Source organism: Armigeres subalbatus, chromosome 2 (genome assembly GCF_024139115.2).
Source record: "Armigeres subalbatus isolate Guangzhou_Male chromosome 2, GZ_Asu_2, whole genome shotgun sequence".
Lineage (NCBI taxonomy): Eukaryota > Metazoa > Arthropoda > Insecta > Diptera > Culicidae > Armigeres > Armigeres subalbatus.
In genome coordinates, this window is record NC_085140.1 from 170599090 (window position 1) to 170627040 (window position 27951).

Genomic DNA, 27951 nt, shown 5'->3' on the forward strand with positions numbered 1-27951 from the left:
CCGGTGGAACTCCTGGAAAAATTTCCGGAGGAACTCCCGAAGGAATTTTCTTTCGGAGAAACTCCTGGAGGATATCCGATATCCCAGTGGAAATCTTGAAGGAATGCTTTCAGGATTTCTTTGGAAATTAATCTAGATTCCTCCGAAAATTCCATTGTTAGTTTCATTTTCAGTATAATTTGTGTATAAATGTTCGATGGAATTCCTGGAGAAATTCTATGAAATTTTCACAAGAAATTATTTGAAACATTCACGGAAATTTTATGGAATTTACAAAAGAAATTCGAAGTTTTTCGCGAAATTCTCATGAATGTTTACTGGTAATTCTGCGGAATTTCCACGGAATATTCCTAGAAATTCCTCGGCGCAATTTTTCAGAAATTTTTATGAGAAACAGCACGAAAGAATTATCTGAAGAATTCCCTGCAGAACTTACGAAGGAGTTCGTGGAGGATTTCTTGGAGTAAATAATGGTGAAATTTTCTGCTCAATCCTCATCGGAATTTATGGTGGAATTCCTGAAGACATTGCCGAAGAAGTTACTGGAGGCATTCCTAAAGAATACTGGATAGAATGCCTGTAGCAGTTGCCGAAGGAATTCCTGGGGAAACATTGCATATTGTTTTTCTGCCTATTTTATAATAAATATTATATCAGAGAGGATTCGTTTAGAAATTCATATGTATTAGACCTCTTTATGTTTTCAAAAAGTATCAAAAATTCAACCGGTCAGCCCAGAATCACAATTCTTATGCTGAAATAAGCCTCCTGTCAAATTTTCAGCTAATTCGGATACAATTTCGAGGTGGCTCAAGTCGATTTAGTGTTTTTGGGCTATTTTCAATTTTGAAAAAAATCTAACAAGAGATATAAAATCCAAAAACCATCGCAACAACCTCTATATGGAAGATTTTGGTGTGCTCTACAAGTCTTGTGAACATTGCGATTCGTTCCGTTCACGTTTTGGCCATGTGAAAGTGATTTTTAAGCTTTAAAGTGCATAAAAACACTCTTCCCCCTTAAAGTCGTTGTTCTACAAAATTCTTGAATTTATGACAAATCATTGGTAATTTATTATATTTATTTTCCTCTTTTTCCCCTGGACATTTGAGTATTATAATTGCTAACGTTTGATTTACCGTTAAATTCTTAAAAATCAGAAGCTGAACATTTGTAATAAATTTGCACGCTAGGATTTTCTCAAACAAGTTATTCGAACAAAACATTTGATGCTTACAACAAACGACTTCCAAATTTGGTTTATTTCACCATATGTCTGTATGCTTTTAGCATTTAGCGCGTCGTAGTAACAAGTGAAATTAAAGCTTCTTTGTTCGAACAACTTGTTTGACGAAATCCCAACGTGCAAATTTATGACTAATGTTCAGCTTCTGATTTTTAAGAATTTAACGGTAAATTGGACATTAGAAGTTATATTACTCAAATGTCCAGGGAAAAAAGAGGAAAATAAATATTTTAAATTAGCAATGATTTGTCATAAATTCAAGAATTTTGTAGAACAACGACTTTGATTTAAAACAGTGTTTTTATGCACTTATAAGCTTGAAAATCACTTTAACATGGTCAAAACATGAACGGAACGAATCGCAATGTTCACAAGACTTGTAAAGCACATCCAAATCTTCCATATAGAGGTTGTTGCGATGGTTTTTGGCTTTTATATCTCTTGTTAGATTTTTTTCAAAATTGAAAATAGCCCAAAAACACAAAATCGACTTGAGCTACCTCGAAATTTTATCCGAATTAGCTGAAAATTTGACAGGAGGCTTATTTTAGCATAAGAATTGTGATTCTGGGCTGACCGGTTGAATTTTTGATACTTTTTGAAAACATGAAGAGGTCTAATATGTATGGTTCTAGTTTTCTAAATAACTTATGGAAGAATGCAGGATTTTTATAATAATTGTTATAGCCTCTCATTTTGTTTAAAAATATCTGGTGAGCAAAATATCATGCATTTTTGAATCCATTATTGTTTAAATCATTATTGTTGTTAAATAAACGCACAACGCGAACGTTGCATTGTAAGCGTGAATGCGTCACGTTCATTGAGGTTGCGTTTTAGTACAAATCGCTGACTTCAACGCCCAGCGCGACGCAACGTGCAACGAGCTATTGTGATCCAACCTTTACTGTTGGTTGTGGATTTGGTTTCAAAGTTTTTGGAAATTTTAAGGAAATAGTGCCAAGCACTAATATTCATGTGTTTTTATAAAACTATTATAACACTACGATTCAGAAGACCTAAAAAAGTTGCCCCCCCCCCCCCCTCGTGTTTAGGCAGCTTTCCCGGTAGTTGATCAACCCTAGGGACCAACCCTAGGGATTGTTTCCAGTCGGACGATATCCTTCTGGATTTTCTGGAGATCTGGAGCCGGAAGACGTATGTCCATCGCGCGTGTTCCCAGGTTCATAACCATACTGCCACCATATTGTCTGAAACATCGCCATTCATGTGCTCTTCGTAGTACTGCCGCCACCTTTGAAATGACCTCACGCTCGATCGTAAGAAGGTTCCCGTTTATGTCCTTACACATATCGGGCTGTGGCACGTGGCCCTTACGTGAACGGAATAACTTCTCATAGAACTTTCGTGCGTTATTAGCGCGGAAAAGTTGCTCCGTTTCAACACGGTCTCTATCTTCATGCTGGCGCTTTTTCCTCCGGAAAATCGAGTTTTGTCTGTTCCGCGCCCGTTTGTATCGTGCCTCGTTCGCCCTAGTGCGGTGTTGCAGCAATCTCGCCCATGCTGCATTCTTCTCTCCCACTAACTGCTCACATTCGCCGTCGTTTATTTGATTCGGGGGCACCGTACCTAGTGCAGCGGTTGCGGTGCTACCAATGGTGGATCGAATATCTTTCCAGCCATCTTCAAGGGCTGCTCTTCCATTGGGAGTGCCACTTCCAGCTGCTGCGCGTAGGGCTAGTCTGCCGTCTTGTAGCCGCCCAATATTTAGCCGCGCCGGACGACTCCGACGCGTGTTGTACACTGTCGAGAGTTTTGAGCGCGGACATATTGCAACGAAGTAGTGGTCGGATTCAATATTCGCACTGTGGTAAGTGCGTACGTTTGTGATGTCGGAGAAGAATTTGCCGTCGATTTGGTCGATTTGGTTTACCGTTTCTTGATTAGGTGATTTCCATGTGGCCTTGTGGATATTCTTGCACAGTAAGGGGGAAGTAAGTGCTTCGGACTACCATTCCGCGGGAGGCTGAAAAGTTTATGCATCTTTGGCCGTTATCGTTCGATACGGTATGCAGACTATCCGGTCTATAGATTTCCTCCCTTCCTACCTAAGCGTTCATGTTGCCGACGACGATTTTGACGTCCCACAGTGGGCATCTATCGTATGTCTGCTCCAGCTGTGCATAGAACGCTTCTTTCTCGTCGTCGGGTCTCCCTTCGTGTGGACAGTGCACGTTGATGACTCTATAGTTGAAGAAACGGCCTTTTATCCTCAGCTTGCACATCCTTGCGTTGATTGGCTGCCAGCCAATCACGCGGTGGCGCATCTTGCCCAGCACTTTATGGTTGGTGCCACAGTTTTAGTAGAAGGCAGCCGCGCTTAATCCATTTTCTAGCTAGGGCAATAAGTTGTGGTAATTAAGGATTCATCCTATTTAGTCCCCGCTACCAACAACAGTCTCAGACATAAAACATAATTAATGTTTCCTTGCAGACAGTTGAAAAACTCGAATTCGTCTTGTTTGGGGCAGAACTGTATGCAGCGGAGGTAACTTTCCAAGCAATTAGTTAAAAAACCTCGGTACCCGGTCCTAGGCTGAACTGACTGCTAGAAAAATCGATTTGGGGGGTTCAAATACGTACTAACTCTTCGTGAAATGGTCTTGTAGACAGAGGTAAACCCCGGCTTTTCAGCGTTTTACTTGTTGTATTGTAAAAGCAAGACAAAGATGTGGTTAGGGCTCCGATGCATGGCCAAAAACAGTATCACTGTTCTGTTTTCTCAAGAGAGGATTGACTTCCTATTGATAAGCGGCGCGCCTTCAATGTAATTGCTCTCTGTGGAGGATATAAATTGTGGGACCTTGTCATGAAGCTCTTGAGAAAGCAAAACAACAACTGTATCGAAACCGATACTGCATTGCTCCTCAGTAGTAATGGAGTAATTCGACTTGCACTTTAACACTAAGGATACGGGTATCGCTACAATAGATCTAATAACTGGTCGTAGTGGCACACCCGAACAGGAAAAAATGGGTCTTTGAGCCTTCTATCAAAAGCTCGGGTTTTGGAGTGATCCTTTAGCCTACACGTATACTTAGTATACTACCGTGAATCGCATATTTGTCCCATATGAATAGGAAACCCAGCAAAGATGGGGCAGATATGCGATTCACGGCGGTATACGAGAAAGGCAAAAAGTATTTTGTAACACACACAACACACAATCGAAAAACGTTATTCTGGATTTCACACATTTACAATGTAAGTATCGTATATTGCCGTTTGAAAATAAATAAATCATTCTGTATTGATTCTACACGTATACCTCGTCCTAAAAAGTAACAAATGTCATACCGGGAACATTCCTTTTTTCATTGTAGATAAATAAATCAACCCACAGGGACAGTTTCTCATGCATACACTGATCTAAAACAATTTGGAAACAAACCATGTGCTTTCCAATTACTCTATCCAATAACGGCAAAAGCGGCAGGATGACGGAAGTGGCATTTTCATTCCGGCGGGTAGCTGTGTGGGCTGTGATGCGAACGCGCTTCTCTCAGAGGGATATCTATCAAGGTCGGGGGAGACGTGATTTTGTGTGATTCTGGGTCGGATTGGTGGATTAACGACAGGTTCGTCCCAATTGTGTAACTACCCGCGTAGCCTAAATTTCCCACTGAACCTTCCTGCTTTGATTGGAATTCCTGCGAAAAAAAAGATAAAGGAGATGGGGATGCCAATTATAGTGCTTATCGCTACGCACAGACCATTATCACTATTTCTCTGAATGTCATGATTAAATCACTTTAAGTTTTAAATTACTGTACATTCAATACGCGATGATTGTCTAAAATTGCTATTCGAATTTTATGCGATGCATTGCTCGAGTCCTGTTGCGAAGCATCATGCGGAATATGTACTTGAAATAGATGATGACCCTTATATGATTATGTATAACACGTGACACAATTAGCAACTACACGTTGTTGCATTTGAGTATTAGTTATGCATGCGAAAGAAAGGACTGTGCATTTTACATTTCCAGGTCCTCGGTCGACTCGGCCTCGCGGAGAAGAAGTCGCTGCTCGATTTTCTTCTTAACATTCATCTTTTTCACCGTCCTTCGATTCCGTACGCCGTCTTCCTCGTCCATCATGCGAAGAATCGTTGTCTGAGGGGAACAAATCAAAGTATTATGTATTTACCTACGTACGAACCATTGGAATTGCGTATTGTCTGAATAGAGTTTCAAATAGAATTCCATAATATGATTTGTATTGAATTTTGAATTTGATTTGCCATAATTGGTTTGATTTGGTTCTCATTCACGATTTGAATCTATTTTATATGCCGGTCTAATCAAATATATTCTATTAATACGTCGAAACGTGTATCGCACGAAGTATGAATTAAAGGTGAAACCGCAAACAATTTACTTGATGGGACGTGTTTCCGTCACACCAAACAAACCTGTTTATATTTCTACCCAAAGTGCTTTATGCACTTGCACATGCAGTATTAGTTTCTACTCACCTGATCCGAACAATCCATCGGTGCAACGGAAATGTCACGCACAGCGCGGAAATTACCGCAGTTGTTCAAATGCTCGTTCTCCAAACGGAAGTAGTTCCAGATGAAACGCCGGAAAACCTCCAGTGGACTGAGAATCGATACGATAATCTCCCGCTCGATGTAGCCCATCTCGATGAGGCTCATGGACAGCGTCCACCCGAACCGCAGTATCAAATCCTCCACGATGGCGAAGTAGTAGAACCACTGCAAGGAAACGGCACGATAATATCGCGACATCTGCATTTTGCACACATTGAGGGTTGATTATTGGCCCCTGCTGACTGTATAATTGGATCACCCTCGATACTGTAATTAATGTGCTTTTGCTTTGTATTCAGCGCTGATGCTATTTCAAATGTTGGATACAATTAGTTTTGCGAGCACAGGCGTGTAAATACAAAATTCGGAGATAGCGTAATCAATTCTCGTCCACAAATTGTGAGGACAAGTTTTGGCATGCAGAGCATGCGGAAAGGAAAAACTATGCTTCGTAAACGTAAATCATGTTTACGATATAAAATGTTTGAAACTCTATTCTATCACTTAAGTCTATCATATGAGCTGACAGTTTTAATAGTATGAATCGACACCCAGCACATTTCCATAAAGATGTTTTCCAATGCCATCATTTAAGTTTGTTCATCCCTTGGATGATAATCGTTTTGCTACCTCCATTATTCAAAGGCAAATTTTTATAACGACTTGTTTTTTGTAAACAAAAATTCAAACATCGGTTTGACGAATCTGATAGCACTCCCACACAAACCAATCCCAACAACAGGTAGCATACCCGAGCAAAGCTTGAAATCAAAACGATAACTTGTTTTGATGTTGAGGAATTGCTGATTTTGATTACTTAAATTCTTATCCTTTTGGTCGATTACAACAGTATATGTAGGCATTCACTGAAAAAGCTTTCGCGGCTACATTCGTGCCGAAAATCGCTGTAACTGTAATCAAATGCGGCTATTATACATCAGTCGTTTTCAACCGATTTTATCAGGTTTTTCTATTATCCATTTCTTCTAGTTTCTGCCCGGGCAGAAGCCATGAACAGAATAACAAAACATGTTATGGACTTGATTGACATAAGAGATAAAAGAACAGGCAACAATATCAAAAATTTGCACCGAAATATCATTTGAATATCAAGATATGCTATGGATAAGATCAAACTAATGGCACATGCTATTGATCACTTATTACAAATAGCATAACTTGATCTTCTCATGATATTTTAGTGCAAAATATTGATATTATCGTCTGATCTTTTATCTCTTATATCAATCATATCCATATCTCATTTTGATATCTTATCAACATTTGATATTATTTAGCTATTTTCGTCTACTCGGGTGGGCATTGCAAAATATTATATCTTTCGTTAGAGCTGTGGGAGTACAACAATGGATTTAGAGAAATGCAATTTTGGTGATATACAGAATGATCTGAATAGGCAAAATTTTATCGAAATTCAAATGACCATAACTCTGTGAAAAATCAACCGATTTCTTTGGTTCTTATAGTGTTCGACTGAAAAATTAATCAAGTTTTGGAAAACTGGTTCAAATCCATGTTCAGACCGCTGGATATCGGAGATAATCCGGCTAATTTGAGGGCATGTCAAAAATGCTATTTTTTGAGCGCTTGTATTTTTTGCTTTGGTGAAATGTTGACTCTTTTTATATTTTTTCCACAAACTAGAGCTCTTCCTGAGATGATTGATGTATTGATGTCACAGATCGTACATCAAAAACCTGAGATATGGCCGTTTCCGGTAGCTGTTCAGTTTCCCAGATTCTGACTATCAGTACGTGCATGCAAGTGGCCAGCTTTTCCGGATCCATCTTGATCAGCTAAACTTCGATACCATCCTTACCAGTTGCTTTATTGGTCTTTAGCTGTTGGATGGCATCCTTAACTTCCCTCAAGGTGGGGGCTGGTGGGCTTCCATCATCCACTGAACTGCCTTAGTCACCTCCTCCGCTGCTTTGACTTTCACTGCCTGTACTCTCAGCGCCATTCAAATGTTCCTCGTAGTGCTGCTTCCACATTTCAATCAGCACACGTTCGCCCGTCAAGATGCTCACATTCTTATCCCTGTACATCTCGGCTCCCGGCACGAAGCCTTTGCGGGATGCGTTGAGCTTCTGATAGAACTTGCGTGTTTCTTGAGAACGGCACAGCTGTTCCATCTCCTCGCACTCCGCTTCTTGCATGCGGCGATTCTTCTCCTGAAAAAGGCGTGTCTGCTGTTCTCGCTTCCGTCTATACCGTTCCACGTTCGGCCGGGTACCTTGCTGCAGCGATCGCCCGCGCTGCGTCCTTCTCCTCCAGAATCTGTCTGCACTCTTCGTCGAACCAATCGTTCCGTCGACTTCGTCCCATATACCCGACGTTGTTCTCCGCTGCGTCGTTAATGGCTGCTTTGACTGTATTCCAGCAGTCCTCAAGAGGAGCCCCATCGAGCTCACCCTCTTTTGGCAACGCTGCCTCGAGATGCTGCGCGTATGCAGTGGCGACATCAGGTTGCTTCAGTCGCTCTAGATCGTACCGCGGCGGTCGTCGGTACCGAAAATTGTTTTAGTTTTGGGCGCAGTTTAACCATCACCAGATAGTGGTCAGAGTCGATGTTAGCGCCACGATATGTCCTGACGTCAATAAGTGCCGTCCATCAATCAGAACGTGGTCGATTTGTGATTCTGTCTGCAGTGGTGATCTCCAGGTGTACCGATACGGAAGGCGGTGTTGGAAGTAGGTGCTGCGAATAGCCATATTCTTGGAGGCGGCGAAATCAATTAGTCGTAGGCCGTTTTCGTTCGTCAGCCGGTGAGCGCTGAACTTTCCAATAGTCGGTCTAAACTCCTCCTCTTGGCCAACCTGAGCGTTCAAATCTCCTATGATGATTTTGACGTCTCGGCTTGGGCAGCTGTCGTACTCACGCTCCAGCTGCGCGTAGAATGCGTCCTTATCATCATCAATGCTTCCGGAATGTGGGCTATGGACGTTGATTATGCTGAAGTTGAAGAACCGGCCTTTGATCCTCAACCTGCACATTCTTTCATTGATCAGCCACCACCCGATCACGCGCCTTTTCATATCGCCCATCACTATGAAAGCTGTTCCCAGCTCGTGTGTGTTGCCGCAGCTCTGGTAGATGGTATGATTACCTCTAAACGTTTGCTCCATTGATCCCTTCCAACAAACCTCCTGCAGCGCTACGATGCCGAATCCACGGTCCTTGAGCACATCGGCGAGTATGCGTGTGCTCCCGATGAAGTTGAGAGATTTGCAGTTCCACGAACCGAGTTTCCAATCGCTAGTCCCGCTAGGACCATTCCTCCTTATTTCCTGTGGACCATGGTGCACAGTTTCATTTAGAGTCCCTCGCTGGCACTCGGACGATGATCAGCCGCCCCTAACATGGAGAACAGACGCTCAGTAAGAAAAGTTTCTCATGTAAATTATGAATCATTTTTCGCTGAAATTCCAAACAATTTTCCTTGGGAATGACAAAGAGCTGCAAAGTTGTTCCTGTGGAAAATTCGAAAATAATTTCCAATAATGAATATTTTGGAAAAAAATTCTGGAAAAGATGCTCACGTTGATTTTTTTTAATCTTTCGTTTATTTTGGAGGCTCAATTGCCGTGAAGCGTTACGGAGCCGAAATCAAGTTTAACAATTCATTCCTTAAATCTTATACACCCAGGTTTTAATTTTACACGGTTGGAATTCATTAATTTCTCGGTTAACCTGAACTTTCACAGCTTTGTAAATACCCCCTGAATTTTCTTCGATTTTTTGTGAATTTTGTCGTGGGGTTAACTCATTGCTTCATTGACGCTGAAGGTCTTAAACGACCAAAACCAAACCGTGTAAAAAAAAACCTGGGTGTACATAATGTTAGTTTTGGGGAACCGAAAGACTCGCGGTTTGGTCGAGGTTAGGGAATACAATAATATAGTAGGAAAGGAAAGGAATTTAGGGTGTTTAAGTAATTAAGTTGTTGATGTTCACATAGTTGACATTCTTGGCGATGTTTCACATCTGTAACGGGACAATTTTTTTTTGGGAGACAACAATGAGAGGAAGACATACGAAAGGGGTTAACGACAGACATTGAAATGGACAACAAGAGGAAGACATTCGATATGGGGTACGACAGAAAAGGGGGTGGGCAGACTAATATCGCAATCGTACATCAGCAACTTTCACAAATTGGTGGACGAGGGACATGTATTCGAGATCAAGGGCCGCCAACACTTCCCTAATAGGCTTTGGTTGTTTCCCTCGGACCCGGAGATGTTCAGTTAATGCAGATCTGGGGCCGCAATTCTCCTCGCACGTCCACACGACATGATCAATGTCCTGATAATCCTTGCCGCAAACACAGAGATTGCTTTCCGAGAGCCCCACTCTGAAAAGATGTGCGTTTAAAGTGTAGTGATTGGACATTAGACGAAACATGGTTCGAATGAAGTCTCGTCCTATATTCAATTTTTTGAACCATGCACGCTTCGACACCTGCGGGCGATTTGAATACAGCCATCTACCCAGCTCTCCATTTGGCCATTTATGCTGCCAGCTGATCAAGGTTTTCTGACGAACTAATGAGAAAAATTCATCGAAGGTGATTTGCCGATCGTAAATATCACCTTCCATAGCGCCCACCTTAGCCAAAGAGTCCGCTTTCGAGTCCAAAGAGTCCGGGATCGAGCAATGAGAAGGGACCCAAGCCATAGTGATTGTGAATGACCGTTTTGATAAAGCACTCAAAGCTTTCCGTATCCCGGTTAGAAGATACGCTGAGTGCTTTACATTGACCGAACAACCTCCAGGGTACTTAGACTGTCGGTGAAGATAAAGAAGTGGTCAGGAGGTAGGGATGCAATATGCTCAAGTGAATAGTGTACAGCAGCTAGCTCAGCGGTAAACACGGAACTAGGCTCTTTGAGCCTAAAGTAGGCGCTATGAAAAACGTTAAAAACACCGAAACCAGTGGAGTCATCCATTTTTGCCACGCCTGCTTCTCTCGTCGCTGGCATGTCCGTATTTGGTTGCAAATAATGGAGGTATGATCTCCATACGAAGAAAGTCTGGTATTCCATGAGCCTCCTGCTTCATGGACAGATCAAAAGTAACAGAGGAACTGTAAGAGTCTAAGAAGTTAGCACGATTGGAGTCAACCGAAGATGGGCTTACCTCCAGCGTCATATACCAGTGGTAAATACTCATGGATCGAGATTGAGGGTTTTGTTCAAGCAGCTTCTCGAAGTTGTCAATGACCAATGGATTGAGAACCTCACAGCGGATGAGGAACCGGAGCGATAATTCCGCGAAACGATCTGTCAGAGGCAGTACTCCCGCAAGTACTTCCAGACTCATCGTATGAGTCGAATTCATACAACCCAACGCGATACGGAGACAGCGGTACTGAATCCGTTGAAGCTTCAGCATGTGTGTTTTAGCCGCGGACTGGAAGCAGAAACTACCGTATTCGAGAACTGACAGAATGGTTGTTCGGTACAACGTGATAAGATCTTCGGAATGGGCTTCCCACCAAGCTCCCGTTATCGTTCGCATGAAATTGATTCTTTTCTGACATTTTTGTGTCAGATACACAATGTGCTTCCCAAAGGTACATTTCGAGTCGAACCAGACCCCGAGGTATTTAGAAGACATGCTATGAGTGATTGCCTTACCCAACAGTCGGAGCGGGAACTTTGCCGGCTTATGTTTTTTTGAAAAGACAACCATCTCAGTTTTCTCTGGAGAGAATTCGATACCCAGCTTTAAGGCCCAAGTAGACAAATTGTCCAAAGTATCTTGCAATGGTCCTTGCAGATCAACCGCTGTTGGCTTCGAAACGGATACAACACAATCATCTGCAAGCTGTCTCAACGAGCAATTTGGCATGAGACATTCATCAATATCTCTGACGTAAAAATTGTAAAGAAGAGGGCTCAAACATGAGCCCGGGGGGAGACCCATGTAGCTAATTCGTGAAGTTGCCGAGTCACCATGAGAAAAACTCATACGCTTCTCTGACAACAAATTGTACAAATAGTTGTTCAAAATTGGTGAAAGTCCACACTCGTGGAGTTTGTCGGATAAGACATCGACGCAAACTGAATCAAAAGCCCCCTCTATGTCCAAAAACACTGACCCCATTTGCTCTTTTTTAGCGAAAGTAAGCTGAATTTCTGAAGAAGGCAACGCAAGACAGTCGTTCGTTCCCTTACCCCTGCGGGAACCAAATTGTGTATCTGACAACAAACCATTCGATTCAATCCATTCGTCTAGCTGGAAGAGAATCATCTTCTCCAACAGCTTCCGAAGACAGGACAACATCGCGATGGGGCGATACGAATTACAATCCGATGCGGGTTTTCCAGGCTTTTGGATGGCTATCACCCTCACTTGCCTCCAATCATCCGGAACAATGTCGCACTCCAGTAACTGGTAGAACAAGCTCAACAGGCGCCCCTTCGCGACGTCTGGGAGGTTTTTGAGCAAATTGAACCTTATTCTATCCATCCCTGAGGCGGAATTGTTACAAGAAAGGAGAGCAAGCGAGAATTCAATCATCGAAAAAGGCCGATCTGTATCATCCCTGTCAGCAAGAGCATCACGTGACACTTGCTTCACCGGTACCGAATCCGGACAAACTTTATTTGCGAAGTCGAGTATCCACCGCGACGAGCTTTCACGATCTTCGTTTACGGACGACGCGTTGCGCATTCTTCTCCCGACGGTCCACAGAGTTTTCATTGAGGTCTCGCGCGATAAACCTTCAACAAAAGTGCGCCAATATCCACGTTTCTAAACTTTGACCAGCTTCTCGAACTGGATCTTGAGCGCGATGTACCGTTTGTGCAGAACGATCGATCCGTGTTTCCGAAATTCCTTAAACGCGTTGGATTTCTCACGATAGAGCTGTGTGCACGCGGTGTCCCACCACGGACTATGTGGTTTCCTACGAACCGAAGCTCCTGGCACCGGCCGGCGTTGAGCATGGAGAGCGCTGTCAATAACCGACTGAGATAGAAACTGGTACTCTTCCCGCGGTTTAAGTGTTTCTATCGACTGTATGCCATCAATGATGGCCTCCCCATATTTCCCCCAATCGATGTGCTTTGTGAGGTCATATGAGAGGTCGATAGAAGCGGATTGATTATGTCCATTGGAAATGAAAGCTTCGATCAGCAAATGATCACTACCATGGGGATCTTGGACCACCTTCCAAGTACAGTCCAACGATAATGAGCTCGAACAAATGGAAAGATCTAGACGGCTATCTTTTGCTAAAGGAGCCACTCGTGTAACTTCTTCTGTATTCAAAATTGACATATTAAAGTTGTCGCAGAGGTCGTATATCATTGATGAACGGTTGTCGTCGTACAGTTCCCCCCCAGCATGTTCCATGGGAGTTAAAATCTCCCAAGAGCAACCGTGGTCCGGGCATAACCGAGCAGATGTGCGAGAGATCTCTACGAGATATCGCGGTGTTTGGAGGAAGATATATCGAGGCGATACTGAGGTCTTTTCCTCGAATAGTCACCTGACATGCGACAGCTTCGGTGCCTGACATCGGAGCAAAATCGACTATAGAAGAAGTGCTGTTTTTTGATCCCTAAAAGCACCCCTCCATATGGATTTGCCCGATCGTGGCGAATGATGTTGAGATCGGGAAAAAGAAGGTTCACATCTGGTGTTAGCCATGTTTCACATAAAGTAAAAACATCGCATTGTAATTTGTCAACTAAAAAATTAAAAATATCTAATTTTGGAATAATACTTCGACAACTCCACTGTAGAATTGAAATCATATGAGCCTTATCGACAAAATTAGTCATCGAAGGATACGAATGACTCGAGGAGGGGCATTTTTGAAACCAGCTGCTTCAGGAGAGTAGTCAGAATAGGAAGAACAGTTTGGCCATGTTCTTCACGGGGTTGGAAGCATCGAAGAAATTGAGGATGAGCTCCACGATGCCAGAAAGTTGGAATGGGGCTCTCTTTGAGGCTGTTTTCTATGCTTTTTCGAGGGACGCTGGCTTTGTTTTACTCGTTTCCTCGTTGAGCCTTTGAAAACAAAGGCCCCATTTCCAGCTTCGGAGTCAAAGCTACCTTGATCGTCCAAAGGAAGAGAAACAACTGGTGAAGCGGCCTTCCTCAGCATTTCGGCGTAGCTACGTCGAGAACGTTGCTGAAGAGAACGCTTCTGGTGGATTCGGCGCTGTATGTATGTCGGGCAAGCTTCAAGAGCATGTGGAGGGCCTTCGTTGCAATAGACACATTTCGGTGGCGTCTTGCACGCGCCATCCACATGCTTCTCTCCGCACGATGCACAGCGAGGTTTGTTTCAGCAGTACTGAGCGGTGTGGCCCAGCTGCTTGCAATTAACACAATTCATCACCTTCGGTACATACAGCCGAACAGGTAGACGAAGTTTTTCTTAGACGAAGTTTGCCAATCACTACGTAGTCAGGCAGCGCGGACCTGGAAAAGGTGACGCAGAAAGAGTCAGACGGGGAATAAATCCACTTCTCTCCCTCCTGCGACACCGAATACATTTGCTTGCAATCCAGTATCGCAACAGGAGGCAAAGAAGCGTTCTTGAAACGACCGAAACCTTGTTTAAAATCGTCGCATGTCATACTTCCCTCCGTCACCACCCCCGCGATCTCACAAACTGCTGACGGTAAATAAACCTTATATTCGAGAATGAAAAGCTCACAGGAGGCAATTTCGTTGGCCTGTTTGCGATCACTGACCATGATGCGAAGCTTACTGGACCCAACCGGGTCAATGGTCATGACAGACGAGAATCGCTTTTCCAGATCTTTGCTGATCTGACTTACATTCAACCGCTTGCCTTTGGGTCGGAAGAAAACAACATACGGCCCACTAGAGTCGGGAGGGCAGGCCTTGAGGCGGGGGGTCGTGGGGGAAACATTGGAGATGCTAGTGTTCATTTTATTTTGACGCATAGCATCAGAAGCTAACAAGGCATTGTTTGACGAGGAATACGATGTACCCCCGCCATCATCGCCTTCGCGCATTTCAGACTTTAAATGTCTCCCAGCAGCGAGACACACACAATTAACACGTACGTCCCCAACCCCCATTTTACGACAAAACTCAAAATTCAAAACCACGCAGCTCAGCCAATTTCTAACGGATTTTCAAGCAATCTTCTGGAATCGATCACAAAATTCCTATAGTTTTAGGAACCGAGGTCAATTTTTGTCCAATGGCCATGGTTCCGGATATATTCCGGGGAGTACTGGGGTTACCTCCCTCCCGGAAAAAATGGTCACTGGCAGATCGGCTTCGAAATCCATCGTGCGACATGTCAAACTTCATGATTTTGCAAAACAAGTACACTGGAGTACATTTCGGCGATTTTCGATCGAATTGGCCACGCTCCGGGTACTTCCAGGGCCTGGTTCCCTTGGGGAAGTGGCCACTTTTCATTCGCTCTTGGAACCCATCTTGCGACATATCAAACTTCATGATTCTGCAAAACAAGTACACTGGAGTACATTTCGGCGATTTTCGATCGAATTGGCCACCCTCCGGGTACTTCCAGGGCCTGGTTCCCTTGGGGAAGTGGCCAATTTTCATTCAATCTTGGAACCCATCTTGCGACATATCAAATTTCATGATTTTGCAATACAAGTACACTGGAGTACATTTCGGCGATTTTTGATCGAATTGGCCGCCCTCCGGGTACTTCCAGGGCCTGGTTCCCTTGGGGAAGTGGCCAATTTCCATTCGCTCTTGGAACCCATGTTGCAACATATCAAACTTCATGATTTTACAAAACAAGTACACTGGAGTACATTTCGGCGATTTTCGATCGAATTGGCCACCCTCCGGGTACTTCCAGGGCCTGGTTCCCTTAGGGAAGTGGCCAATTTTCATTCAATCTTGGAACCCATCTTGCGACATATCAAACTTCATGATTTTGCAAAACAAGTACACTGGAGTACATTTCGGCGGTTTTCGATCGAATTGGCCACCCTCCGGGTACTTCCAGGGCCTGGTTCCCTTAGGGAAGTGGCCAATTTTCATTCAATCTTGGAACCCATCTTGCGACATATCAAACTTCATGATTTTGCAAAACAAGTACACTGGAGTACATTTCGGCGGTTTTCGATCGAATTGGCCACCCTCCGGGTACGTCCAGGGCCTGGTTCCCTTGGGGAAGTGGCTAGTTTTCATTCAATCTTGGAACCCATTTTGCGACATATCAAACTTCATGATTTTGCAGAACAAGTACAATGGAGTAAATTTTGGCGATTTTATATCGAATTGACTACTATCCGGGTACTTCCAGGGCCTGGTTCCCTTGGGGAGGTGGCCAATTTTTGTTCAATCTTGGGACCCATCTTGCGACATGTCAAACTTAATGATTTTGCAAAACAAGTACACTGGAGTACATTTCGATGATTCTCGATCGATGGCCATCTACCGGATACTTCCAGAGCCTGGTTCCCTTGGGGAAGTGGCAAATTTTTGTTCAATCTTGGAATCCACCTTGCGGCATATCAAACTTCATAATTTTGCAAAACAAGTAGACTGGAGTCCATTTCGGTGATTTTCGATCGAATTGGCCACCTTCCGGGTACTTCCAGGTAGGCCTGTGCGCTGATTGAAATTTTACCGGCAGTGGCGTGATAGATCGTTTTCAGGCAGCGACGGTGGCGTCACGCCGTTGGTGATCAGCGGTGGCGTGGATCGGCGTGAACCAGTTTCTGGCGCCAAAATTTCTTCAGAAGTTCGTCAAGGAACTCTTCCAGAAGCTCCTCCACTAGTTTTTTTTAAAAGATCGTCAAGAAATTCATTTGGACATTCTTCCGTAAGTGCCTCTGGGAAGTTCCTCCAGAAACTCCTCCCGGATTTCGCCTGGAAGTTCCTCCAGGAATTCCTCTGGAAGTTCCTACAGGAATTCCTCCGGAAGTTCCTCCAGGAATTCCTCAGGAAGTTCCTCCAGGAATTCTTCCGGAAGTTCCTCCAGGAATTCCTCCGAAAGTTCCTCCAGGAATTCCTCCGGAGGTTCCTCCGGGAATTTCTCCGGAAGTTTCTACAGGAATTTCTCCGGAAGTTTCTCTATGACCTCTTCCGGAAGTTCCTCCAGGAATTTCTCCGGAAGTTCCTCCAGGAAAAACTGAAATTGGCCACCTGGATTTCCAGGAATTTCTGGAGGATTTCCTAGAGGAACTTCCGGAGGAATTCCTGGAAGAACTTCCGGAGGAATTCCTAGAGGAACTTCCGAAAGAATTCCTGGAGGAACTTCCGAAGGAATTCCTGGAAGAACTTCCGGAGGAATTCCTGGAGGAACTTCCGAAGTAATTCGTGGAGGAACTTCCGGAGTAATTCGTGGAGGAACTTCCGGAGGAATCCCTGGAGGAACTTCCGGAGGAATTCCTGGAGGAACTTCCGGAGGCATTCCTGGAGGAACTTCCGGAAGAATTCCTGGAGGAACTTCCGGAGGAATTCCTGGAGGAACTTCCGGAGGAATTCCTGGAGGAACTTCCGGAGGAATTCCTGGAGGAACTTCCGGAGGAATTCCTGGAGGAACTTCCGGAGGAATTCCTGGAGGAACTTCCGGAGGAATTCCTGGAGGAACTTCCGGAGGAATTCCTGGAAGGAACTTCGGAGGAATTCCTGGAGGAACTTCCGGAGGAATTCCTGGAGGAACTTCGGAGGAATTCCTGGAAGAACTTCCGGAGGAATTCCTGGAGGAACTTCCGGAGGAATTCCTGGAGGAACTTCCGGAGGAATTCCTGGAGGAACTTCCGGAGGAATTCCTGGAGGAACTTCCGGAGGAATTCCTGGAGGAACTTCCGGAGGAATTCCTGGAGGAACTTCCGGAGGAATTCCTGGAGGAACTTCCGGAGGAATTCCTGGAGGAACTTCCGGAGGAATTCCTGGAGGAACTTCCGGAGGAATTCCTGGAGGAACTTCCGGAGGAATTCCTGGAGGAACTTATGGAGGAATTCCTGGAGGAACTTCCGAAGGAATTCCTGGAGGAATTTTGTTTTGCAAAATCATGAAGTTTGACATGCCGCAAGGTGGATTCCAAGAGTAAACGAAAATTGGCCACTTCCTCAAGGGGACCAGGCCCTGCTTCTTCCGGGTACTCCCCGGAGGGTGGTCAATTCGATCGAAAATCGCCGAGACGTACTCCAGTGTACTTGTTTTGCAAAATCATGAAGTTCGATATGTCGCAAGATGGGTTCCAAGAGCGAATGGAAATTGGCCACTTCCCCAAGGGAACCAGGCCCTGGAAGTACCCGGAGGGTGGCCAATTCGATCGAAAATCGCCGAAATGTACTCCAGTGTACTTGTTTTGCAAAATCATGAAGTTTGACATGTCGCAAGATGGGTTCCAAAAGCGAATGAAAATTGGCCACTTCCCCAAGGGAACCAGGCCCTGGAAGTTCCCGGAGGGTGGCCAATTCGATCGAAAATCGCCGAAATGTACTCCAGTGTACTTGTTTTGCAAAATCATGAAGTTTGATATGTCGCAAGATGGGCTCCAAGAGCGAATGAAAATTGGCCACTTCCCCAAGGGAACCAGGCCCTGGAAGTACCCGGAGGGAGGTCAATTCGATCGAAAATCGCCGAGACGTACTCCAGTGTACTTGTTTTGTAAAATCATGAAGTTCGATATGTCGCAAGATGGGCTCCAAGAGCGAATGGAAATTGGCCACTTCCCCAAGGGAACCAGGCCCTGGAAGTACCCGGAGGGTGTCCAATTCGATCGAAAATGGCCGAAATGTACTCCAGTGTACTTGTTTTGCAAAATCATGAAGTTTGACATGTCGCAAGATGGGTTCCAAGAGCGAATGAAAATTGGCCACTTCCTCAAGGGAACCAGGCCCTGGAAGTTCCCGGAGGGTGGCCAATTCGATCGAAAATCGCCGAAATGTACTCCAGTGTACTTGTTTTGCAAAATCATGAAGTTTGATATGTCGCAATATGGGTTCCAAGATTGAATGAAAATTGGCCACTTCCCTAAGGGAACCAGGCCCTGGAAATACCCGGAGGGTGGCCAATTCGATCGAAAACCGCCGAAATGTACTCCAGTGTACTTGTTTTGCAAAATCATGAAGTTTGATATGTCGCTAGATGGGTTCCAAGAGCGAATGAAAATTGGCCACTTCCCCAAGGGAACCAGGACCTGGAAGTACCCGGAGGGTGGCAAATTCGATCGAAAATCGACGAAATGTACTCCAGTGCACTTGTTTTGCAAAATCATGAAGTTTGATATGCGGCAAGATGGATTCCAAGATTGAACGAAAATTGGCCACTTCACCAAGGGAACCAGGCCCTGGAAGTACCCGGAGGGTGGCCAATTCGATCGAAAATCGCCGAAATGTACTCCAGTGCACTTGTTTTGCAAAATCATGAAGTTTGACATGTCGCAAGATGGGTTCCAAGATTGAACGAAAATTGGCCACTTCCCCAAGGGAACCAGGCCCTGGAAGTTCCCGGAGGGTGGCCAATTCGATCGAAAATCGCCGAAATGTACTCCAGTGTACTTGTTTTGCAAAATCATGAAGTTTGATATGTCGCTAGATGGGTTCCAAGAGCGAATGAAAATTGGCCACTTCCCCAAGGGAACCAGGACCTGGAAGTACCCGGAGGGTGGCAAATTCGATCGAAAATCGACGAAATGTACTCCAGTGCACTTGTTTTGCAAAATCATGAAGTTTGATATGCGGCAAGATGGATTCCAAGATTGAACGAAAATTGGCCACTTCACCAAGGGAACCAGGCCCTGGAAGTACCCGGAGGGTGGCCAATTCGATCGAAAATCGCCGAAATGTACTCCAGTGCACTTGTTTTGCAAAATCATGAAGTTTGACATGTCGCAAGATGGGTTCCAAGAGCGAATGAAAATTGGTCACTTCCCCAAGGGAACCAGGCCCTGGAAGTTCCCGGAGGGTGGCCAATTCGATCGAAAATCGCCGAAATGTACTCCAGTGTACTTGTTTTGCAAAATCATGAAGTTTGATATGTCACAAGATGGGTTCCAAGAGCGAAAGAAAATTGGCCACTTCCCCAAGGGAACCGGCCCTGGAAGTACCCGGAGCGTGGCCAATTCGATCGAAAATCGCCGAAATGTACTCCAGTGTACTTGTTTTGCAAAATCATGAAGTTTGACATGTCGCACGATGGATTTCGAAGCCGATCTGCCAGTGACCATTTTTTCCGGGAGGGAGGTAACCCCAGTACTCCCCGGAATATATCCGGAACCATGGCCATTGGACAAAAATTTACCTCGGTTCCTAAAACTATAGGAATTTTGTGATCGATTCCAGAAGATTGCTTGAAAATCCGTTAGAAATTGGCTGAGCTGCGTGGTTTTGAATTTTGAGTTTTGTCGTAAAATGGGGGTTGGGGACGTACGTGTTAAACACTTATCACAGTGGAAAAAATAACACAAAACTAATTAACAAATACACAGGGAAAACGGATTATCAAAAACAGACGTGGTTCAAATTATTAAAAGAGGGGAAGAAAGGGATTACAACGAGAGCCTTAGCCTACACACTGCTATGTCACCGGCTGGGACTTGTAGCAACACCCACCGAACGGACGGCCTCTCACCCGTGCCGCGATCGTGGCTACAGCTGCGGGTGTCGAGACAACAGCGCCTGTGTTGGTGGAGGTGCACGATCAGTGGTGATGGTGGTGGGACTGACGGCTTTGGGCGATGATGACTTCGCCTGCGTGACAATGGACGCCGATGAATTTTGCAAAAAAGTCTTTTTTTGCGTAACACGACGAAAACTTTTGAGAACCAACGAAAATGATTGCTTCAATAAGCACACTTTCACTATAGCACTTCAGTTTCGGTTAAAAAAACCTTGCTTTAAGGAAAAAAAACTGGAAGAAAAATCGACTGTACGCGGACTATGCTCTGTCTCGCACGGATGCTCGACGTGGAATGATGCTCCCGTTGATGTCTTGAAAATATCCCGAAAAAATGAAAAAAAAAAAAGTTTTCGAGAACCGGTATTGTTTTGAGTTTCCGGTATTGTCTGGCATCTACGTACTCAATTATTATTAGCCTTCCCCCACTGCTATCATTGTTCAAAAAAAAAATTCGTTGCTAACGTTTCGATGGCAGTCAATTTGTCAATTACCGCTATATTTGTACGGAGTTTTGTCACTTGATTGGAGGAAATTGTTTCTGTTGTCACATACTATAGAGGGTGTTTTGCAGCCGGAGGATGGGTGATTATGATTGATATAATAGCAGGACTACTCATAGTTTTGAGTAGTCCCGCTTTAGACGGAAATTGAGTAAAAATTTCCGTATTAAGAAAAGAGAGCGCAATATAATTTTACTCAGTCACTGAGTACATGAAAGTTACCGTGTACAATATGTTGTGAATTCTGAGAAAAAAAGTTAATAGAAATATTTATGCAAAAATGGTCAAAAAATTAAAATCAACCTTATTTCATTTTTCCCAGATAGAATATTTTAAAGCAACCGTTATTTGAAAATTTGAATGAAGGAACCGAAATGTGCCGCGCTGACGTGAAGTTTTTTGCTCCCGTCATTTTTTCTTGTTAGACTAAATTGTTTTTCTACATAGGGTTTCTTACCCCATTCCCGGCCTAACATGCATACGACTGCATTATTTAATTGATACTTTAAGGACATAGTTGGAAGAGTACCACAATGGCAGTCAATATGGCACCGGACCTTCCACGGGTCAACCCCACACCTCCCGCACTTCTCTCCCACCAACATTCGGATGCATCGAACAGCATCGACCAAAAGTCTAATATTGAAATTACTAACCTGTTCACAGCATATTTATTCACTTCCCGTGATAATGAACATGTTTATCCAAAGAGTCTCATGTATTTCGGCTCGAATATTATCCTAAATCATCAGTTTCGTGCCAATTTAATAGCCGTTCGCGATTTGGTGGGTTTATTACTGCACTTCACTTCTTCTCAAAGGGCACGGAAAAAATCAAGTTTTTACTCACTTCTCCACACATGAGCAGCCCGAAATGTTGATGGAATGCAAATTAAACATTACTTTTCGAAATTAGTCACTTGTTTAAACCGAAAACTTAATATAAACTGCTATTTTTGCCCGAAAAAAACGATTAAAAACTGATCGCGGAGCGAATGTAAACACCGGCAGCGGCAGCAGCAAACTAATTAGTAGGGTGGTTAAAAAAATAATTTTGCTCCGCCACGCTTAGTCGATTATGATTTATAATTTGGGTGTCATCGAATGATTTGGGTTGTTTTGAATAGAGGCTTACCGTGCACAAGTCGTTTCAGGTTTGTATGACAGTTGATATGGCGAGGTTGAATTTAACATTATTCTGATTCTGGCACTCCGTCATTTGACGCTAGCGAGGGGGGAGACCATATGACGGGATGAAATATTCAAGAGCTTCAACTCCATAAACAATCTATATTTAATGGTCGTTCCAATAGTTAGGAGTCGATTTTAATCGATGTTGCGAATCTTTCGCATGATAATGAGGCTTCTCAGAAGGCATCAGTGAAACGTGCAATTCAACAAAATACCCTAAATTTGCCTGTGATATCTATCGCACCAGGGGCAGATAAGTCTAGTCTAGTCTAGTCTACACTATCGCACCAGGGGCAGATGCTTCATACAAAAAGTGTGACATAAGGGTGAGTGGGGTATAAAATGCTATATTTGCGTTACGTAATCAATGGATCTTTCCTGCGGTGCGGTTTTCGTTCAGTGAAGTCTCTGGAATGTTGCTTTCAGCTATGTGGGCTCTTTTCGCCAGCGTTTGGAGGGGAGGCGCCGTAGCCAGTGTAATAAAAGGTTTAGTTTCCCATACTAGTTTTCATACAAACTTGAATCGGCTTGCGCTCAACCAGTTTTTGTTCAAATCGGTTTTTCGAGGACACTCGGAGCATGGGACGGAATCGAGTGAGCGTAGTTGAGCTGGGTCGTTTTTTGAACCACCCTACTAATATTCTTTGTTATTTTATAAATACGACACCAATACTACTACAGTATATGACAGTTTTTATTGTACCAATACTTTCAAAGCTTTGTTTTGGTACTCAACCCACCTTCACCTTAAAGAAAAAGGCTTGGAGAAAGTACCTACCAAACAAACTTCTCATGACATCCGGAACGATATTGAGCAGTGTTTGGAGTCGAGTATGAAAAACTACCCGAGCAAAGCTTGAGAGCAAATCGATAACTAATTTTGTTGTTGTGAAATCGCCTAATTTTGATAACTCAGGTTGATATCCTTTTGGTCGTTTTAACGGTTAAAAGATCGAAATCTACTGCAGAAAAATCTTACTGTGACATCAAATCGAAAACTATTCCTGCTATCGATAAGAGCAAATCGAAAACTAATTTTGATATTGGTTTCGATAACAAAATAAGTACACAGTTTGATGTCAGATCATACAATTTAGAAATCAACAGCAAAATGAGATCAAAATATGTAATCAGTCATGATGCTTCATATTTGAAAACAAATTATGATTTCGATTTGATATCAATATTAAAATATGTTTTCTATATGCTCTCATTATGTTTTCAGACTTTGCTCGGGACGCCACACGCCAGTGTGTTCTCTGGCTCAGTTGTATTATACAAAAAGGAATAATTTGGTGAGATTGTTTCAATTTACCTATTTACACTATGATTTCAATTGAAAAAAAACTATATACGTGCTGGATTTTAAGGTCACTCCTGACGGAATCCAAGTTTAAAAGTGCTCGCGTTTTCGGGGGCACACCACTCGTTACGGAAGCAACGCACAACTGTCATTTTTATTATTTCACGCATGCTGCGACGCTGCAAAGCTAAATCAACAAAAATGACAGTTGTGCGCCGCCGCCGCGATTCCGTCAGGAGTGACCTTAAATCCGGAAGTTTGTTTATGAATCCATTATCCATTTGATAATGGTAACATGGACAGGTGGGGCTTATTGCGAGCATAAGTGACCTCGGACTGGTCATGAAATACCAGGCAGTCTGAAATGGGTCTCTGGAGCTGCAGTAGAGCTAGCACCATCTAATTCCCGGACTAAATCTGTAAAACAGACAGCTTTCTTCCATAACATCACTGCCAGCCAGTGGGGGTTAGATTGGATATACACACACCCTTATTTGAAAGTTTGGAATGTAACCTAACCTTTGGTGAAACAAATCTGAGGTGCATTGAAGTTATTTACATAATATTCCACTTCGGACACAGCGTGGATGTAATGCCAATTTAAGAAAACGTGACAATAAAACCCTTCAGAATAAATCAGCAAAGGCGCGATTATAAGAGCTATCCAGTAGCCACCTCTAATAAAGCAATTACTGTCCAAATACTTACATTTGAGCCGTACACTACTTCATCACGCAAGAACTTGTTGTCGTTAGCCTTGGCGTCGAATAATCCCCAATCCATTTTGATATCCCAGGTATAGGCATAACATGACGACACAATAGACGCAATGATCCACAAGTAGAACCACGGATTGTCGATGCTTTTCTCGTACTGATCTCGGGTGGCTTGTTGCAACGATGAGAACACTACCACGAAAAACGACGTTGAATATTTTACAGCATTGGCCAAATGTGGATGGGCATCCCGGGTGTCGCGAAACCGCCTTAAACACTGCGCCATCCGGAACCACGCGGGTAACATGGCCACGATAGGTCGTATCCACAATGAATTATCGATGCATTTGTTCGGGTTTTCCTCGTAGTTCCAGTTAGTGATGGTCGAGTAGAAACAGATAAAGTATTGTACATCCAGAAATGCGGGTACAATGCTGTTCAACTGATCTGCCAACCAGAAATCGGCAAAATTTACGAAGAAAAATGGTGCCGTAACTATTCGACTAATGATTCGGATTGTCCAAAATCGGGCTTCATGGCGGAAAGTTCTGGTGGGATTTAGCAGGAACGCTGCCATCAATAGGTACAATGCCAATGGACTTAAATAGGCCGGTATACTCAGTGAGTCAGCGTAAAGGTAACTGAGCACGCTCAGTGTCCATATAACCCCGAAAATGGATGCCAGCTCCATTAGATGTTGTTCGGATAGATGGTTCCGAGGATCTAACTCAAATATCAGTACATGATTGACACCAGATGATCGCCACCCGTAGACGTTGATACCCCAAAGGAAGAGAAACTCCACTATCAAGAGTGGACCACGGTACAATCGAAATGCAACAATCCAGTCGTCTCTGTAATTGTGAAACATGGCCGACAGAAGAACCGCCACGCACAATACAAGCAGTGATCCCGAAAACAAACCCACTTTGAAGGTGGTCCATGGGCTTTGCTGCTCTCCCAGCGGTGGTACTCGGAGTCTCTTCATGGCCCTCTGTCGATCACCACCTTCAATTTCGTTTGTCACAATGTTTTCCGTTTCGTGGATCAACCGATCGATGTCCTTGTTCACGTAGAAGTGGGCCGATTCCACGTGCTCCGCTCGCCATCGTGCTCCGAAGTCTACGTTCAACAGTTTGTCGTGCTTCTTTAATATCTTGCGGAAGCCGGTGAAGTTGAGATTTTGATAGTTCTGTAGTAGAATCAGACTTAGGTAGAACTCACTAAATGCCAGCTTCAGTTCCTGGATTTTGCGAACGGAGACATTTTTCTTCCGTAGTAGGTTCTTCTTGACTCGGTGGAGATTGTCTTTTTTCTTTTTGGTGGATTCCTCCAGCTCGAGTGTTTCGCTCAACTCCGTTCGAAGGTTGGCAAATTTTCTGGTGGCTTCGGCGAGCTTTTCTGCAAAGAGATGGGAATAGAAAACATGCATTTAATGGGATTCAATGTAATCGAAACAACAAGTAATCGAAACATTTTGATTGATCGGGAATGAACCTCCCGAGTCAGTTATAAAGGCTATAAAATGCAAAACTCGGATGTCAAAGAAAACTCTTAAGAACCCAATTTCAAAACTGGTTCAGGAGTACAGGAACAAAAATCTCAGCACATAACACCCAGAAAAATGAACTCCGGTACTGTAGATAAATCTACAATGTGGCGGCCTTCTTCTCATTGGCATTACATCCCCATAGTGGGACAGAGCCGCCTCGCAGCTTAGTGTTCATTAAGCTTTTTCACAGTTATTAACTGCGAGGTTTCTAAGCCAGGTTACCATTTTTGCATTCGTATATCATGAGGCTAGTACGATGATACTTTTATGCCCAGGGAAGTCGAGACAATTTCCAATCCGAAAATTGGCTAGACCGGCACCGGGAATCGAACCCAGCCACCCTCAGCATGGTCTTGCTTTGTAGTCGCGCGTCTTACCACACGGCTAAGGAGGGCGGTATATCTAAATAATACCACTCACTCATTCATGTGTCCTGAACACCCCTGGTGGTACATAGGACCAACGTAGAAGATCTCCATCCTGGGCGGCTGCTCGCCTAGATCAGATTCCTGTCGACTTCCAATATTTCTTTGTTGAGGCTACGTCGCAAGGACCCCTTGAGTCTACATCCGCTGTGATGACTTGCAGGATTCTAATCCAGCGCTTGCAATAAGATTTCGTCTCCACTCTTTCGTAATGTGTGGCCGACCCACCTTCATTTACGCTCTCGAATTTCTGTTGATATCGATTTTTGATGACATCGTCGATTGAGCTCATTCGAGATCCAGTTGAGCGAGGCCACTAGGCGACCCGAATTATAAAACGTAGACATCGGTTGATGATACACATCCAGTCCCACTGACATATAACAGCAGCTTACTCTGCATACCAGAGCGCCGTTGCGCTAGTCGAGCAATATCAATCGAAGTAGTTCAAACTTTCCATAGTAACAGGCTGCTAAAGCAGCCCACGGCTTAGTACACGGTTAATCGCACCCAATATCGTCGATTACGATGAAGTAGCTTACTATGAACAGTAGCGGAGATATACTACATCCTTGCCTCACTCCAGCGACTACTTGTATGGGGCAGACAAAGCTCCGTTATGCAGGACTCTGCACGTAAAGGCTTTATACTACGCTTTGATGAGGCCGTGGTTCAGACGGTCGAAAGCTTTTTCGTAGTCAATGAATACCAGAGAGCGCGACTCTTGGTATTCGTTGAATTGCTTCAGGATCATAAGCAGCGTGATAATATGGTCCAATCATAATCTTCCACGTCGTAGAATCGTGTCTATCTCCTCCTCTATCCGATTTAGGATAACCCTTTTGTTGGGACCTTCACTCACCTTCAGTCGACCAGAAAAGTCGCGGTTTTCCAGATATTGCAGAATAGTTGATGCAACATTTGCGCTGAAAGCATGGGGTCAGTTTTGAGATGCGATCGACCCTGTGAGCCTTGTTGAATTTTTGTTGAATTTTTTTGTTCGTATGGCTCTTTTAGTCTCCTGCAATGATGAAGCTTCGGAGTTGACGCGGGTAATGCGTCGCACCCTTGGCGGCTCATGCCGAAATGTTGATGATTGGTCGGGCGTCGAAATTTGAAGAAGTTGTTTGAAGTGTTCGAACCAACGTTTCAGCTGATCTGTTGGGTCGGTGAGTCGCGTCGCGCCTGTCGACTCTTTCACCGGCATCCTCGGATTCATCCTTGCGCCACTCAGGCGTCGAGAGATATCGTGGAAGAGGCGAATATAGCCAGTTGTTGCAGCTTTCTCCCCTTCGTCAACAAGCGAGTCCACTCATACTTGCTTGTCCCGTCTGCAGCAGTGTCCCTCTCTAGAGCCGAATACCGTTGACTGGACTTATACTTATACTGGTTCTAGCCCGCTTTATCGCGGCATATGCTTATCTACGTTTCTCAATTTCTTGCCAGGTTCTGTAATCTACTCTTTCTGCTGAGTTCGCAACTCACTCAGGTTGTCTTCGCTTGTTTCGATAAAACCATTCTCAATCGCCGTCCACTGCTTTTCTACGCTACCACGTTCCGGAACATCCACTGCCCGAGTTCCAAGTTCTTCAGCCGTCCGAGTCTCTCCTCCCGCCAATTTATCCGAGCAATGCGTAATTAAATCTCGGCAATTAGAAGGTGGTGGTCAGACGCAATGTCAGCGCTGCGTTTATTCCGGACATCAAGGAAGCTTCGTCTCCATTTTCGGCTGATGCAGATGTGATCGATTTAGTTTTCAGTTTGTCCATCACGAGATACCCACATGACTTTGTTTACTGGTCG

General features: G+C 44.1%; 1 protein-coding gene across 2 annotated transcripts in view; it reads right to left on the minus strand.

The window, feature by feature from the left end:
* Positions 1 to 4444: 4444 nt before the first annotated feature.
* LOC134215480 (solute carrier family 53 member 1) overlaps positions 4445 to 27951 on the minus strand; it is a 39769-nt gene continuing 16262 nt past the window's right edge. For both annotated transcript variants that reach the window (XM_062694665.1, XM_062694664.1), the window contains 4 exons: positions 24164 to 25572; positions 5747 to 5989; positions 5251 to 5384; positions 4445 to 4917 (listed from right to left, as the gene is read on the minus strand). In XM_062694665.1, the coding sequence (XP_062550649.1) occupies positions 4878 to 4917; positions 5251 to 5384; positions 5747 to 5989; positions 24164 to 25572 (1826 nt within the window). In that variant the 3' untranslated portion in view covers positions 4445 to 4877. The remainder of the gene's footprint in view (positions 4918 to 5250; positions 5385 to 5746; positions 5990 to 24163; positions 25573 to 27951) is intronic.